Source organism: Portunus trituberculatus, chromosome 37 (genome assembly GCF_017591435.1).
Source record: "Portunus trituberculatus isolate SZX2019 chromosome 37, ASM1759143v1, whole genome shotgun sequence".
Lineage (NCBI taxonomy): Eukaryota > Metazoa > Arthropoda > Malacostraca > Decapoda > Portunidae > Portunus > Portunus trituberculatus.
Genome location: NC_059291.1, coordinates 13,407,170 through 13,421,940, shown reverse-complemented (window position 1 = coordinate 13,421,940; position 14,771 = coordinate 13,407,170). Strand labels below are relative to the sequence as shown.

Sequence of the window (14,771 nt, the reverse complement as noted above, 5' to 3'; positions counted from 1 at the left end):
TCTGTCTGGTAGGAGTAGGGGGTGAACAATTTTATCCTGTGTGTGTGTGTGTGTGTGTGTGTGTGTGTGTGTGTGTGTGTGTTTGAGTGTGTGTGTAATTTCACCACTTTTGTCTGCTGGTCACCCAGCCAGTCTTCCCCATTACGGAGCGAGCTCAGAGCTCATAGACCGATCTTTGGGTAGGACTGAGACCACAACACACACTCCACACACCGGGAAAGCGAGGCCACAACCTCTCAAGTTACATCCCATACCTATTTACTGCTAGGTGAACAGGGGCTACACATTAAGAGGTTTGCCCATTTGCCTCGCCGCTTCCTGGGACTCGAACCCAGGCCCTCTCGATTGTGAGTCGAGCGTGCTAACCACTACACTACGCGGTGTGTGTGTGTGTGTGTGTGTGTATTTATCTAGTTGTAACATATAAGAAAAGAGCTATGCTCATGCTTTCTCGTCTCCATATCTATGTAAATCCAACATTTCTTTGAACTTATTGATTGTCCTTGCTTCAGGGATTCTCTTATCTAAACCGTTCCACACTTCTACACATCTTTGTAGAAAATTAAACTTTTTTTATATCTCTCCTGCAGTTGTCCGTTCTTAATTTCTTTCCATGTCCACTTGTGTCACTGTTGTCCCAGATTAGTAAGTCTTCTCTACCTAATTTTCCAGTACATTCATTGCTCTGTACACTATTAAATCTCCTCTTTCCCTTCTCTGTTCTAAGATTGCAGGACCTAGTATTCATAGCCTTTCTTCATATGACCATTCACTTAAACTTGGGGGAAGCTTTGTTGTTGCCCTCTGTGTTCTCTTTAGTTTCCTTATGTTTCTTTTTGTTCGATGACCATACTGTAGCTGCACATTCTAATTTTGTGTGTGTGTGTAGACCAAAACTAGGCTGTACAAAACTTTGATAGGTGAAAGATTAAAGTGTACAAAGTTTGAAATTTTGGTATTTTCTTTTTTTCTTCATACATTTATTTGCATATTTGCTTTGTACTATAGTTTTGAAGTTGAGTATCTAATAAGATTTTATCTGTAATTTGGATATTGAACTCCTTTATCAGCTTCTTAAGGTGCTGAAGTGTTACTCTTGCACAAATTTATGCTGGCTTTTAGATTTTATTCATTCTGAGCTACTGAGAAAGAATCTCAGGATGAGTATTGATAAAGAGTAACACAGGAATTGGTAATAATCACACTACATGTACAATGACTGAGCTGTAGATCAGCAGATCATGCAGCGGGGCTAGACTGCCCTGATGCAGTGTGTCCCCCTCATCCTCCCCTTCGCAAGAAAAAGCAACCCATCATCTCGGAATACTGCTGCAAGTCAGGTAATGCGAATTTATTAAAGTAATGAACAAAGTGTGGCTCTTTCACCAATTTTTGTTACGTACTGATATCAGACTGACATGATTGTTTTTTTTTTAAATACTCCCAATTGCTGAAATTAATTTTTAGCTGAGTATTTTAAAGTGAGGGTGCTGTCATGCTGAAAAGTTCACTTCTTAGGTTGTGCTTGCACTACTTCTTTGGGGATTGTATTATTTTGAAAGTGTTGAAGAAGCAAACCTCATTTGTGTAGTAAAAGGCTATTGTCATGGTTTCTGAGATATGCTTAGCTAAGTAGATTCTACTTCAATTAAAATGGTGTGGTGGGTTAGTATTTGCTGACAATTGAGAGATGTCAAATTAAAATCCCAAGTCAGGTGTATTTTGTCTTCTTTCACAATGTAGTCCCTGCTTCACTTAATGATGAAAAGACATAAGACAAAGGGTAATCTTAATTTTCAACCTTGATTGGAAGGCCAGCAGTCTTACTTTTGTTTTGAGTTTGAATGTATGTGTTTCTTCCAAAGAGTTTGTAAGTGTTTATGTTGCACAATGAGAGAAAAGAAAGCTAGGTATGATGAAAGAAAAAAATTAGACATGGTAGACATGGATGGATTGATTACCAGCATTTTTTGCAATAACACTTCAGGAGTTCCATCTACCTAAAGTCCTATATAAGTATCTTTCGAAATACCAGATTAACATCACTGCAAAGGAAGAGAGCCAAAACATGGATTTGAAATCTAGTATCAAACTTGTTTAAAGTTGTATGTTGTTTGCACAGTGGATTGCTATTAGTGTATTGTAATATGTTATTATTGAAAAGAGGAGTTGGATAGAATTTATGAAATATGTCCTGCATGAGAGATGCTTTTTGTACATAATCATTGGGAAGGAGTTAAATAGTGGGTGTGGGGGAGTAAGCCATCCCATCCCCGAGAGAGAGAGAGAGAGAGAGAGAGAGAGTATTGGTGGTGGTGGTGGTAACTGGAGGGGAGACATGAAGATAAATTTTCTCTAAACCTCACTCATATCTTTTTTTTTCTTTTTCTTTTCTTTTTTCCCTCACTAATAATATCACACTTTTCCCTAACTTTGTAGTCATGTCCTCACATCCAGATAGCTCCGTACTATTATACAGTTGCATTATTTGTTATGCTGCAGCATACAAAATTTAAGAGCATGCTGCAGTTGAGATTTGAACATTTAGTTAAAAAAAAGAATTATAGGATTTATGACTTGAAATTTTCAGAATATTATCAGCCACCGGTTGTCTTTGATGTGTATGAATATGAATGTGATAGAGTAATGATGTCATGCATAGAGTTGCATTCAAAATGTCGTACAGGTCTTATTTCAATTTTTTTTTGAAACGTGCTTTGGCATGGACTTGCTTGAAAGATGGCTAAAGAAATGTAGAGAATGCTTTTTTTCAATTTCTCCATATGTCATGAGGTATAATTTTTTAAAGTTTTTGCATTTCATGACATCATCAAAACGGCATGAAAAGCTGTTATTTTGCTTCATTAAAAGCTTTCTAATCACTTTAGGGAAAAACTGGTCTGATAATGTTATTCCAATCCCTGTCAAAAAGTACACCAAGTTTCAAGGCAGCATGTATAATGGCTGATTTTGTACAGTTTTTTTTTTGTATATTGAAAAATCTTGTTTTGAGATACGGCTCTTTAAAGTTTTAAAAGTTGAACACCTACGTTATGTGTTTATCAGAATTAATAGATTTATTATATATTGTGTGTTGATCTATAGAAATACTGCACACAAAGAATAATCTAATTATTCCCATATTTAGTACTTAATTTTTGGAGGTATTTACCTTGTGGTGACACTATCAGAATTCCTGGCTCTGGTTCTTTGTACCTTTGCCGGTAGATTTAGCTCATTGATGGGTGTCCTAATAATGCTATTTCATAGAATTATGGGTTTTTATTGCCAGTAGGCACCATCTTTGTTCTCCATAAGACAATCCTCTCCAAGTACGTAGATTTTTTGGTCCTAATCAAGATCGGTGCCTCCAGGTACGTACGTTTCTCCCTCTGCTTTCCTCTTATCCTCCTCCTCATGTATCTTTCTAATTTTCTTTTCCTTGATTTCATCTTTCTTCTTAGCTTCTGCTATTGAAAATGAAATCCTCTTCCTGTTACTTCTTTGTAAAATCTTTGTCGTTCCAAATGCCTCAGCTTCACCTGCCACTGAGCCATCTCTTCACTCTTCTTTTCATTTATCTCCTCTTCTTTCTTTTTTTCATCATCTCGCATCTTCTTCAGCTCTTCAGTTGTTTATTCCCCATGTTTCAGTAGGAAGATCAGCAAAGAAAAACACAAGAGAGCCTTCAAGCAGGAGTGTGACATAACCTCTCACTTTGCCTTTCTCTGTCACACTCGGGTGCTGTATGGCATGGCGGGAAAGAGGCGAGCGATTTGAGGGGTGAAGCCTCACCACAGAGACCAACCAATATTAGTGGTAAAATGACAAGGAAAAACTGGCAATATACCACAATGCTTGGAGAGTGTTTATTATGCTACACCCACCTCATGGCATATGCCACTCACGTCCCTTTAAGGGGGGCGTCCGATTTAGAGACTGAAAAAATATGAAAATTAATGTTTTTAGTGGAAAAAAAATATGTAGTATGTATACACGTTAGCTATTATTTCATGAAGTTTTATGGTGAAACGCGCACTGGTTTCCGTTTAAATGCCATTTAAGGGTCCCGCACTCAACCACGAGCATTTGTTTACATCAGCAGAATCTTTTTTTTTTTTTTTTTTTTTTTTTCCTCAAAAGCTACAAAAAAAAAAGGCAAAAGTCTTAACTTTTTTTGGTGGACATGATACGGCAACACTGAAAGTCTATGGGTGACGTCAATCAAGGTACCAGTGAGATTTAGTGGGGGAAAGCTATCAGAGAGAGAGGCTGTAGCTGCGTCTTTCGCTACCCGCCCTTCACTCTGCTAAACAGCATGTAATTTATTTACTGCATCCTGCTTTTCACCTACTACTAACCATGGGATGGGTGTCTAAGAGGAATAAGCAGAGGAAGGACGCCTGGAATATGAGTATGGAAGCTCAAAGAATAAAAAGAGCATGTTGAACCTGACACCTCAAATGCTCCAGTGCACATCCTCGCGTCACCCACCATCACCACCCTCACCACCGCCACACCACAGCTCACCACATCTCACGCAGAACAAAGACAAGGAAATGAAAAAGAAAAGGCCTCATTTCTCACAATTAAAGAAGCTTTTCTACAAAATATTGAGAAAGGAAATGCAGATGTGGAAAGTGACGACGAGCTTGTCATGCTGACAAAAAGGAGGCTGAAAAATCTTCTTTCCTCTCGTTATTCATGCCCAGATCCTGCCTTTGACTACAGTTTTGAGCCTGATGTATACAAGAACACCATAATTATGCACTGCACAACATGCAACTTCAAGAACACATCACAACCAGAAAAAGTGAGAGCTGGAGGTCAGAAGAAAAGCCTCTTCAGGACCAATATATCATTGACAAGAGGGGACTAGGAGTCTCATATACATTTAATTGTATTATGAAATTGTAGATAATAAAAAAGAACATAAAGTAAACCTGAATAAACTTCCTAGTGTGTTATAACGGGATCGAGATCGATCGATAAACTTTATTGGCCTGTATCTCAAAACGTAAGTTATTCCCCTTCTAAAATCTATTTTAAAGCCAATTTTAGCTAGATTTCAATGAAACAAAAACTAAAAAGGAGAAGAATACTTCTTCTCTCAATTCACGTCACTATTTTTTTTAATATATGTGACCTGTAATTTTGTATTAACATTTTTTTTTTTGGTAAAAAAAAAAAAAAAAAAAAAAATTTGACGTGGAAACCTTTCACATTATAACGTGTCTTGCACAGGAAAATGAAGGTTATGGAGCAAATAATAACGCCAGAATAACACTCGTAAGATTTAGTTGAAATTGTAATTGCACGGCGGGGTTGGAGATTAGAATGGGGATCAATGTCTGATATTGATGTACATGTTCCCAATACTTCACAACATAAAAATCAGAGCGTTTCATGCATATATACCGGAGATATGAAGCACCGATCTATTATCGATCTAAATCGGACGCTCCCCTTAAACATGTCAGAATGAGTGTTGCCATACGCATATGCGCATGATTTATATACCATATGAATTCTAAATATTTTACCTACAATAACCTACAGGAATTGAAAGAAGTGATTTTTCGTTGTAATTTACTAAATCTCAATCACAGCATGCTCTTTAGTTAAGATCATATTACACTGGTCCTATGTTTGCTTTTATCCAAATGTCATTGTGTGTACATGTGAATGAATTTTTCCTTCATTATATCTCGTCTCATTTAAGTCATATGACATCTTCAGTAGACATCATGTAAGAGCATGAAAAATTATGCTGTTTCATTCATACATTATTGAATGAAACCTGAAATTGCTAAAGTTGAGATTCGGAAATGGTTGTTTGGAAAGTGCTAGTGGCATGAGTAAGATGGTTGTTGAATTCAGTGAAGATGTGTTTAAAAGATTTGTTATGGGTAATGCAGTTTCTTCATATTGTTAGGTTATATGGAACATGTAGAAAAAATTGAAATGATAAGAAAGATACAATGAAAAAGATCAAATTATAGTGTTGTGGAAGGAAGGCTTTCTGTAAAAGGATAAAACAATACTGAAATGATAGAGATAGAGAGAAAGATGAAGAACATCATAGTGGAATGATTGTGTAGGAGTAAATAAAGATTAGTGTCATGACTTGTGCAAAGAAGTTCCAAGAAGCATCTGTTGGATTAGATAATGTCATGTTTTGTGTACTACAATACCAAAACCAGTAAAAATGATACAGGCAAATTTGATCCACTCTTGTTTGATTCATTCTTGTTCAGCAGTAATTGGATGTTCATTATTTGAATTTGAATTCATAGCATAAATATTAATAATGTAAGCCAGTCTCTTTTATCTGGTATGACAAACAAAATTTACAGTATGATTAATAATACATGTGAATTTTTCATCATGATAGCACTTACAGCTTTGTTTTTGTTTGGTGTTTTATTAACCTTAAACCAGGAATGTGTGTAGGTATTGAGAAGTTCAGAGATTGTCAAGTTTGTCTGGGTCTTCTGCAAGTTTAACTTCACTCCATTATGCAGCCTATTGTTTTGCTAAAGTATTATTCCATAGTGAATATGCCCAATGCTGTAACCCCATATGGTCTTACATAATGATATTGCTCCCTCCAACCATTCTACCTGACAATATGTATAGTATTTTATGGTCTTTTTAACAAATTTTATATTTGCAGTCATCAAGCATCATATGAGAAAACTAAGATGTGACACTTAATAAGTTTGGGACATCTGATGGCAGGCAACTGTATTTAGTGACCACTTATGAGTGATAGCTTTGGCCAAATATGCCTAGGAAATATGAAATTCTTGTATCTGAATAAGTGGCTGTGAATTTTTTAAGATAAAAAATGTTTGAGACTTTTTATGGCTTATAGCGCCTTTAGGTATACTTGAAGAGTACGTGTGGGAAGTGCTGTTCAGCTTCCACCCATTAGTGGCAGAGGCAATTTTATTTACAGTTAAAGCTTGAACAATTAAACTGTGCCCATCTATGCTTTTTAACCCCTTCAGTACCAAGTTGCATTTCCATATTCATTCTGGTTACTATTTAATGACTTACAGCTTCAGAAACTTACTTGGCAGATCAAAATAGTGAAGAATTTGGCTATTTATCTTCTGACTTCTATAGACACTTCCTAATGCCAATAAAATTGTCTAATCACAAAGAAAACTCAAGGTGAAAATATGTCCCAGTACTGAAGAGGTTAATCAGTAAACACAACAGACTTGTAAAAATAGAATAGAGATTGAAATGTAACCATGTACATTTGCCATAAGCTAGATCTATATATATATATATATATATATATATATATATATATATATATATATATATATATATATATATATATATATATATATATATATATATATATATATATATATATATATATATATATATATATATATATATATATATATATATATATATATATATATATATATATATATATATATATATATATATATATATATATATATATATATATATATATATATATATATATATATATATATATATATATATATATATATATATATATATATATATATATATATATATATATATATATATATATATATATATATATATATATATATATATATATATATATATATATATATATATATATATATATATATATATATATATATATATATATATATATATATATATATATATATATATATATATATATATATATATATATATATATATATATATATATATATATATATATATATATATATATATATATATATATATATATATATATATATATATATATATATATATATATATATATATATATATATATATATATATATATATATATATATATATATATATATATATATATATATATATATATATATATATATATATATATATATATATATATATATATATATATATATATATATATATATATATATATATATATATATATATATATATATATATATATATATATATATATATATATATATATATATATATATATATATATATATATATATATATATATATATATATATATATATATATATATATATATATATATATATATATATATATATATATATATATATATATATATATATATATATATATATATATATATATATATATATATATATATATATATATATATATATATATATATATATATATATATATATATATATATATATATATATATATATATATATATATATATATATATATATATATATATATATATATATATATATATATATATATATATATATATATATATATATATATATATATATATATATATATATATATATATATATATATATATATATATATATATATATATATATATATATATATATATATATATATATATATATATATATATATATATATATATATATATATATATATATATATATATATATATATATATATATATATATATATATATATATATATATATATATATATATATATATATATATATATATAATATATATATATATATATATATATATATATATATATATATATATATATATATATATATATATATATATATATATATATATATATATATATATATATATATATATATATATCAAGTTGATTTTGTGTATCTGCCATTTGGCCTGAGGGCTAGATAATAAAACTTCAAGGTCTTTTGTGCTCATTAAGCTGATATGTTGTGTATCATCTGTAGATCAGTTGTTTCCTTAACTTTACCTCAGACCATCACTGGGATGCCAAAACTTTACAAATGAAGTACACTGTAGTTCTTGCTTGAGCTCATCCGGAATGAGTTTATGATGTGTCTCATGTGGGGCAACTGCAATTTCAAATGTTGCAGCCGTCATCCGTTCTGGTATCATTCCAAGACAAAGTTAGGGGTAGCATCTTTTCTATCTTACAAATACATAAATGTATGAACATAGCTCCTTAATCTAACAAAATTGTTAGATATACACATTAGGAATAAAACCCATCATCTTGAAACTAAATGTTAGGAATTGATGTAGATGAGGCAGTGTTGCATTATTTTTTTAAAGTAGTGACTTTTATCAAAGTGGACACAGCAGTATCCATAGACATACTGAACTGCTAATTTGAGAGGTGACACTCTCTCTCTCTCTCTCTCTCTCTCTCTCTCTCTCTCTCTCTCTCTCTCTCTCTCTCTCTCTCTCTCTCTCTCTCTCTCTCTCTCAGTTATCAGAGGGACAAGTAGAGTGACAAGATACGAAGGTGAAAGCAATGAAAGTGTATAGAAAACTAGAATATATCACTGGAGGCAGAATGCTTGAATGAATAGGAAAAGAGAGATAGAGCTGCTTCTGCTGTGGCCATTTATTTTGGGTGCACTCTGTGAGGGAGGAAGGCATCAGAGAGGTAAATGGAGACCACTTACAGAGAATTTCTTTATACAGCTATTTCATGTTTATTTCAGGCACCTTGGATTTGGAAGAATGGGCTCAGTTCCTTCACATAAAAGACAAAGTCTTCACTGACTTTACTGAAGTTCGGAAAGAAATTGAGCGGGAAACAAGCCGAGTAGCTGGAGACAACAAGGGAATATGCAGTGAGCCAATACGTCTCAAGATCTACTCAGATAAAGTTGTCAATTTGACTGTGGTGGACCTGCCAGGATTAACAAAGGCAAGCAGTGTACATCATACATGTGTTACCTTAGTTAAGGGGGTGTTGCTGTAGATTTAATATTTTTCTCCAAAAAATTAGGGAAAAATATTTTTCTCTTTCCAAAATATGAATATTGTGTTGGCAACATTCTCTGTAAGTTTTTTAGTGAATTTTTTTTTCTAAATTGGTTTGTTATTAGGAAAATAGATAAAAATATTGCAATCATTGGCAGCCCAGTAACACAGGTAATGCTTTTTTTATTGGTCATTGAATTAGAATCTATGTGTTTTTTTGATATTGGAAGTGAGTAATTATTTTCTGGGAGCATTTAGCAGCCTAACTCAGTGGCCTGAGCCAGTAGAATGTTGTCGTCTTCTCTCAGTGGTCTGTGGACCTCACTAGGGAAAGGTTGGATGTATTGCTCATTAGCGATATACAGGCAACCCCCGCTTAACGAAGGGCTTATGTTCCTAAAAAACACTTCGTTAAGCGAAACTTCATTAAGCGAACCAATTATAACAAGTTTAACCCCTGATTTGAACTTCCATTGAGAGTAAGCAAAGCGAGTGCATCATAGTACAGTAAAAGGTTTAATGAAAGTAAAAATTATGAAGTTAAACATTTAGGTAGTTTAATTTAAGTCGTTATAATGTACATTAATGTATGTATGTACGTAACTTTATAATGTTGATAATCTTAACTTTATGAAGGGAGGGAGAGTGAAACGGGAAATACACTAACCGGCAACCTGTGGAATGTAAACAAAGTGCGCATCATGGTACCACATACAAAACTTATGTACCACATTTCCACAAGGCTTTCCATTTTATCCATTGTAGAGTCACGAGTTCAGGTGGTTCTTTTAGCTTTCAAGGAAGATGCAGTCTCACCAGCCTTCTTAATAGAGTCTGCTGACTTGAAAATAGTAGACAGTAGATGGAGTCAAGATGGTGGCAAGCAATGTTATTAGTTTTCTGGCCTCTCTCTTGTCTGTGAATAATACCCAGCTTCACTTCGAGAGTAAGACACTTCCTGGTCTTCTTAGGAATGTTAGGCCACATTGCAGGGCATTTTGGTGGTAAGTTGAACTAGGGAAGATGAGCTGCTGATGACGCTGTTATGTTTTGATTAGGAAGTGAGTGGTGCACGTGATCTTGATCTTGATCTTGATACTACAGGTGACACAGAATTTCTTCTAAGTCAGGCCTTTGTATCGGCAGTGCCTGTGTTGTCCACGAGAGGCTTGATCTTGATCTTTATTCTACAGGTGTCTCAGGATTTCTCCTGAGGCAGGCCTTAGGACCAGCAGCTCCTGGTGTATTCAAAAGCCTGTCAGCTTGCATGATACGGTGGGGCTTTCAAATTTGGAAAAAAATTACCTAGATAAAAGTTCGTTAAAGCGAGTTTGGTGTTCGTTAAACGAGCAGATGGTAGTAAAACGAAACCGTTGTAGCGAAATTTCGTTGTGTGAACCTTCGTTAAACGGGGTTACCTGTACACTTTTTACTTACCTATAGTCCCTAGACTTCCTTAAAATGGCCTTTTGGATTACCACGTTGTTCTCCATTCAATAATAAAGCATTTGGTACAAGTACAAAAATGATAACAAGCAAATCTACTCTCTGGAAAGCTATAAAGGGGGTTTTACACGGTCAAACGGGTTGTCGAGCCCGGTTATCGAACCTGCTTGTCGAACGGCTCAAAGAGCTTTCAGACAGTACATCGAGCCTCAGTGTGCCTCATGCTATAACAACGTCAAAATGTCTCTCAACCAGGACGATTTGATAGCCATTGCTTTAGCAGTGGCACTAAGAAGAAAAAAAAAGATCAAAGTGGACGAAGGACTGGCTACTAAAAAGAGATAAATTTTCACACACCAACTTGCTTGTTGATTTGAAATTAGAGCCAGATGACTGGCGTAATTATTTACGTATGGATGAAGACACGTACATTGATCTACTGAGTCGTGTCAGCCCTTTCATTACTCATGAAGATACAAGTATGAGAGGAGGGAAAGAGGTGCTTGGAAACCTGGCCTTTAGAACACACACACACACACACACACACACACACACACACACACACGGCCCGGTAGCTCAGTGGTTAGAGCGCTGGCTTCACAAGCCAGAGGACCGGGGTTCGATTCCCCGGCCAGGTGGAGATATTTGGGTGTGTCTCCTTTCACGTGTAGCCCCTGTTCACCTAGCAGTGAGTAGGTACGGGATGTAAATCGAGAAGTTGTGACCTTGTTGTCCCGGTGTGTGGTGTGTGCCTGGTCTCAGACCTATCTGAAGATCGGAAATAATGAGCTCTGAGCTCGTTCCATAGGGTAACGTCTGGCTGTCTCGTCAGAGACTGCAGCAGATCAAACAGTGAATCACACACACACACACACACACACACACACACACACACACACACACACACACACACACACACACACACACACACCAGTAAACCAGTGGAGTGCATCTGTATGTATGTCTGTGTGTGGGGGGGGGAAAGTGAAAACAAAAATAACACTTAACACAATACATGTAATAGTATTTATTTAATTTTATGTTTTTTGGAAACTCAAGAAAGAAAATAAAGAGAGTAAAGATTTAGAAAATGGATAGAGATGCTAATACAAAAATACAAAGTTAAACATTTATTATACAAAGGAGCCTCTCAAAAACATCACCACCTCATAATACCAAAGAGAAGACGTATATATATCATCTGCTGAGGTCCCAGACTTCTTCGAGTTTTCAACTTTCTTGTACTCTATCTAAAGCATGCTCGTAAGGAGTTGATTTTCTTGATCACGGCGTCACCTGTGCAGTCAGACTCGAGTTCTTTCAATATTTCCTGCAGAGCCGCTAGCCCTTTGTTTCTGGCTACTTTATTCGAATAGTCTTTTGATTTAACTTTCCATAACGCTGGATGATCCCTATATGTATGTATGAATTCAAGTATGACTTCTTCTCATTCCTCTTTTCATTAATGGCAGCCATTATTCCTTCTTTTGCTAATGTTTCCTCTAGTAGGTTTGGAGCACAACTTAGGTTCGATGCTCAACACACGTTCACACGCTCAAACCATTCGTTGGACAATGAAGCCCCGCCCACAAAAGTCAAGATGAGCCTGGCTTTCATCGAGCCGTTCGATGAGCGCGCTCGACAACCGAATACCCCATTCACACGCTCGAACATCACTTCAAACATGTAGTTGTCAAACCGGGCTCGACAAGCCGTTCAACCGAGTAAACCCCCCTTGATATTAAGAGAATCTTCACTACATAAGTTAGTTACATAGGTGGCATCCTTGGATTCACACCAGCAGTATCACTTCCTCTCACCTCCAGAAGCGTGACAGTAAACATGAGGTAGGTGTGAAGAGGAAGGAGAAAGAATTTAGACCAAAATTACCAAGCAGTGCATGTTTAAAGGACGACCATGGGATCTTTAAACTTTGATGACCTTTCCTGAAAAAAACTTATTATTTTCCTTTCAGAAGCCTATAACTTTGTGAGTTTTTAACCAAAACAAGTGATCTTTGTTTTGTTATAAAGAAGAAATTTGTTTCTATTCTTTCTAGTGACTGAAATAAATATATTAAGTTTCAAACATTTCTACTATTTTTTTTCTCTCTAAATCACCAGGTTGTCAGAGAACGTGTAAGTGAGTTATATTTACACTAAGATGGAGAGTACTTAGGGAAAAATTATTTACTAGAAATTGTTCTACTACAATTCAATCCTTCAAAAAACACTGAGAACAAAACACTCAAACAAAATGACTTGATAGTGAAAGGGAACAAAACTAGTGCATAAAATTTGCATAAATATTTATTGCTGTATAAGCGATTTGCATAATTTACTCAGGCACAACTATATTTCATTATAAAAGGGATTTATCTATATGCTAACCAAAGGAGTAGATCGCATTATTATGTTCCGCACAAGTGTAAAATTGGCCACGCCCCCTTAACTTAGCTGGACATACGTACAAATACTGCTAAGTACCTTTATAGATCCTGTTGTGTCCATTAAAGTATTTAAAATGCATTGCTAATTTTAATTTCATGAGTGAAGAATTCAGTAATGATTTTGTGTCATTCTAAGCTTTCATGGTGAAGCAAGTCTACAAGCATTTTGTTGAAATATATTGAAAATTTCTTGCTTCTTTGATGGAGTAAATGTACTATAAGTAATTTTTGTTTCCTGCTTTATCCATGTCATTTCTTGTGTGTATATATGAGTAGTATAGCTTTCTTGCCTTGTTTAGAATCTTCAACACTAGGAACTCAGGAATCTTGGTTGTTACTTTACTTTTCATATTGCAAGTTTCAATTTCATGATCTCTTCACATGTGTAGGAGAGTTTCTGTTTTCATTGTAATCTTTTTTTCTTTTCCTTGTTTATATTCTGCACACTGTTCATATGTATTTATAAATTTATTTTTATCTGTCTATATACAAGGTTAGCAAATCTATATATTAGTGTCCTAGACTAAGCATCACACACCCATATAAATGTCTAATTTTCTTATCCCTGTTGGCCTGTGATGGAAAAGGACAATCTTGTGACACCCCAGGAGATTAGACATAACACAGCTGGCCACATGATTCCACAACAACACTTATTGATTTTTTAAGTGTTTGTTTTATTTTTCATTTTACATATTTTTTGTGTGTGTTTTCTTGATGTCTGTGAGGAGATTTGAATTCAGTCTGTATTACTGTGTTATTGTGTTGCTCCTGCTGTTATCTGACATTACTAGTTTGTGTTATATTCAATTTGTGAGTGAAAATAATGCCATTCTCAATTATACAGGTGCCAGTTGGGGACCAACCTGAAGATATAGAATTGCAGATACGTGACCTTCTACTCTATTACATCAGCAACCCAAACTCCATCATTCTGGCTGTGTCCTCTGCCAACATGGACATGGCAACCTCAGAGAGCCTCAAGATGGCCAAAGAGGTGGATCCTGATGGCCGGCGGACGCTGGCAGTTATCACTAAGCTGGATCTAATGGATGCTGGTGAGTCAGAAAACTATCTGTATGTGGTAAGCCTTGACTGGGCTATACCTGTGTCTGGCTGTGTTCTAGTTCTCAGGACACTTATCCTTTATTTATTTATTT

The 14,771-nt window shown here is 34.2% G+C and overlaps 1 protein-coding gene across 7 annotated transcripts in view; it reads left to right on the top strand.

The window, feature by feature from the left end:
- The window catches only part of LOC123514231 (dynamin-1-like protein), a 102,732-nt gene that overhangs the window by 2,945 nt on the left and 85,016 nt on the right, over positions 1 to 14,771 (top strand). For 4 of the 7 annotated variants that reach the window (XM_045271949.1, XM_045271946.1, XM_045271947.1 and 1 more), the window contains exons 3-5: positions 1,239 to 1,340; positions 9,452 to 9,660; positions 14,459 to 14,669. In XM_045271949.1, coding sequence (XP_045127884.1) covers positions 1,239 to 1,340; positions 9,452 to 9,660; positions 14,459 to 14,669 — 522 coding nt within the window. The remainder of the gene's footprint in view (positions 1 to 1,238; positions 1,341 to 9,451; positions 9,661 to 14,458; positions 14,670 to 14,771) is intronic. The other 3 variants (XM_045271952.1, XM_045271951.1, XM_045271948.1) reach the window with 1 other exon arrangement.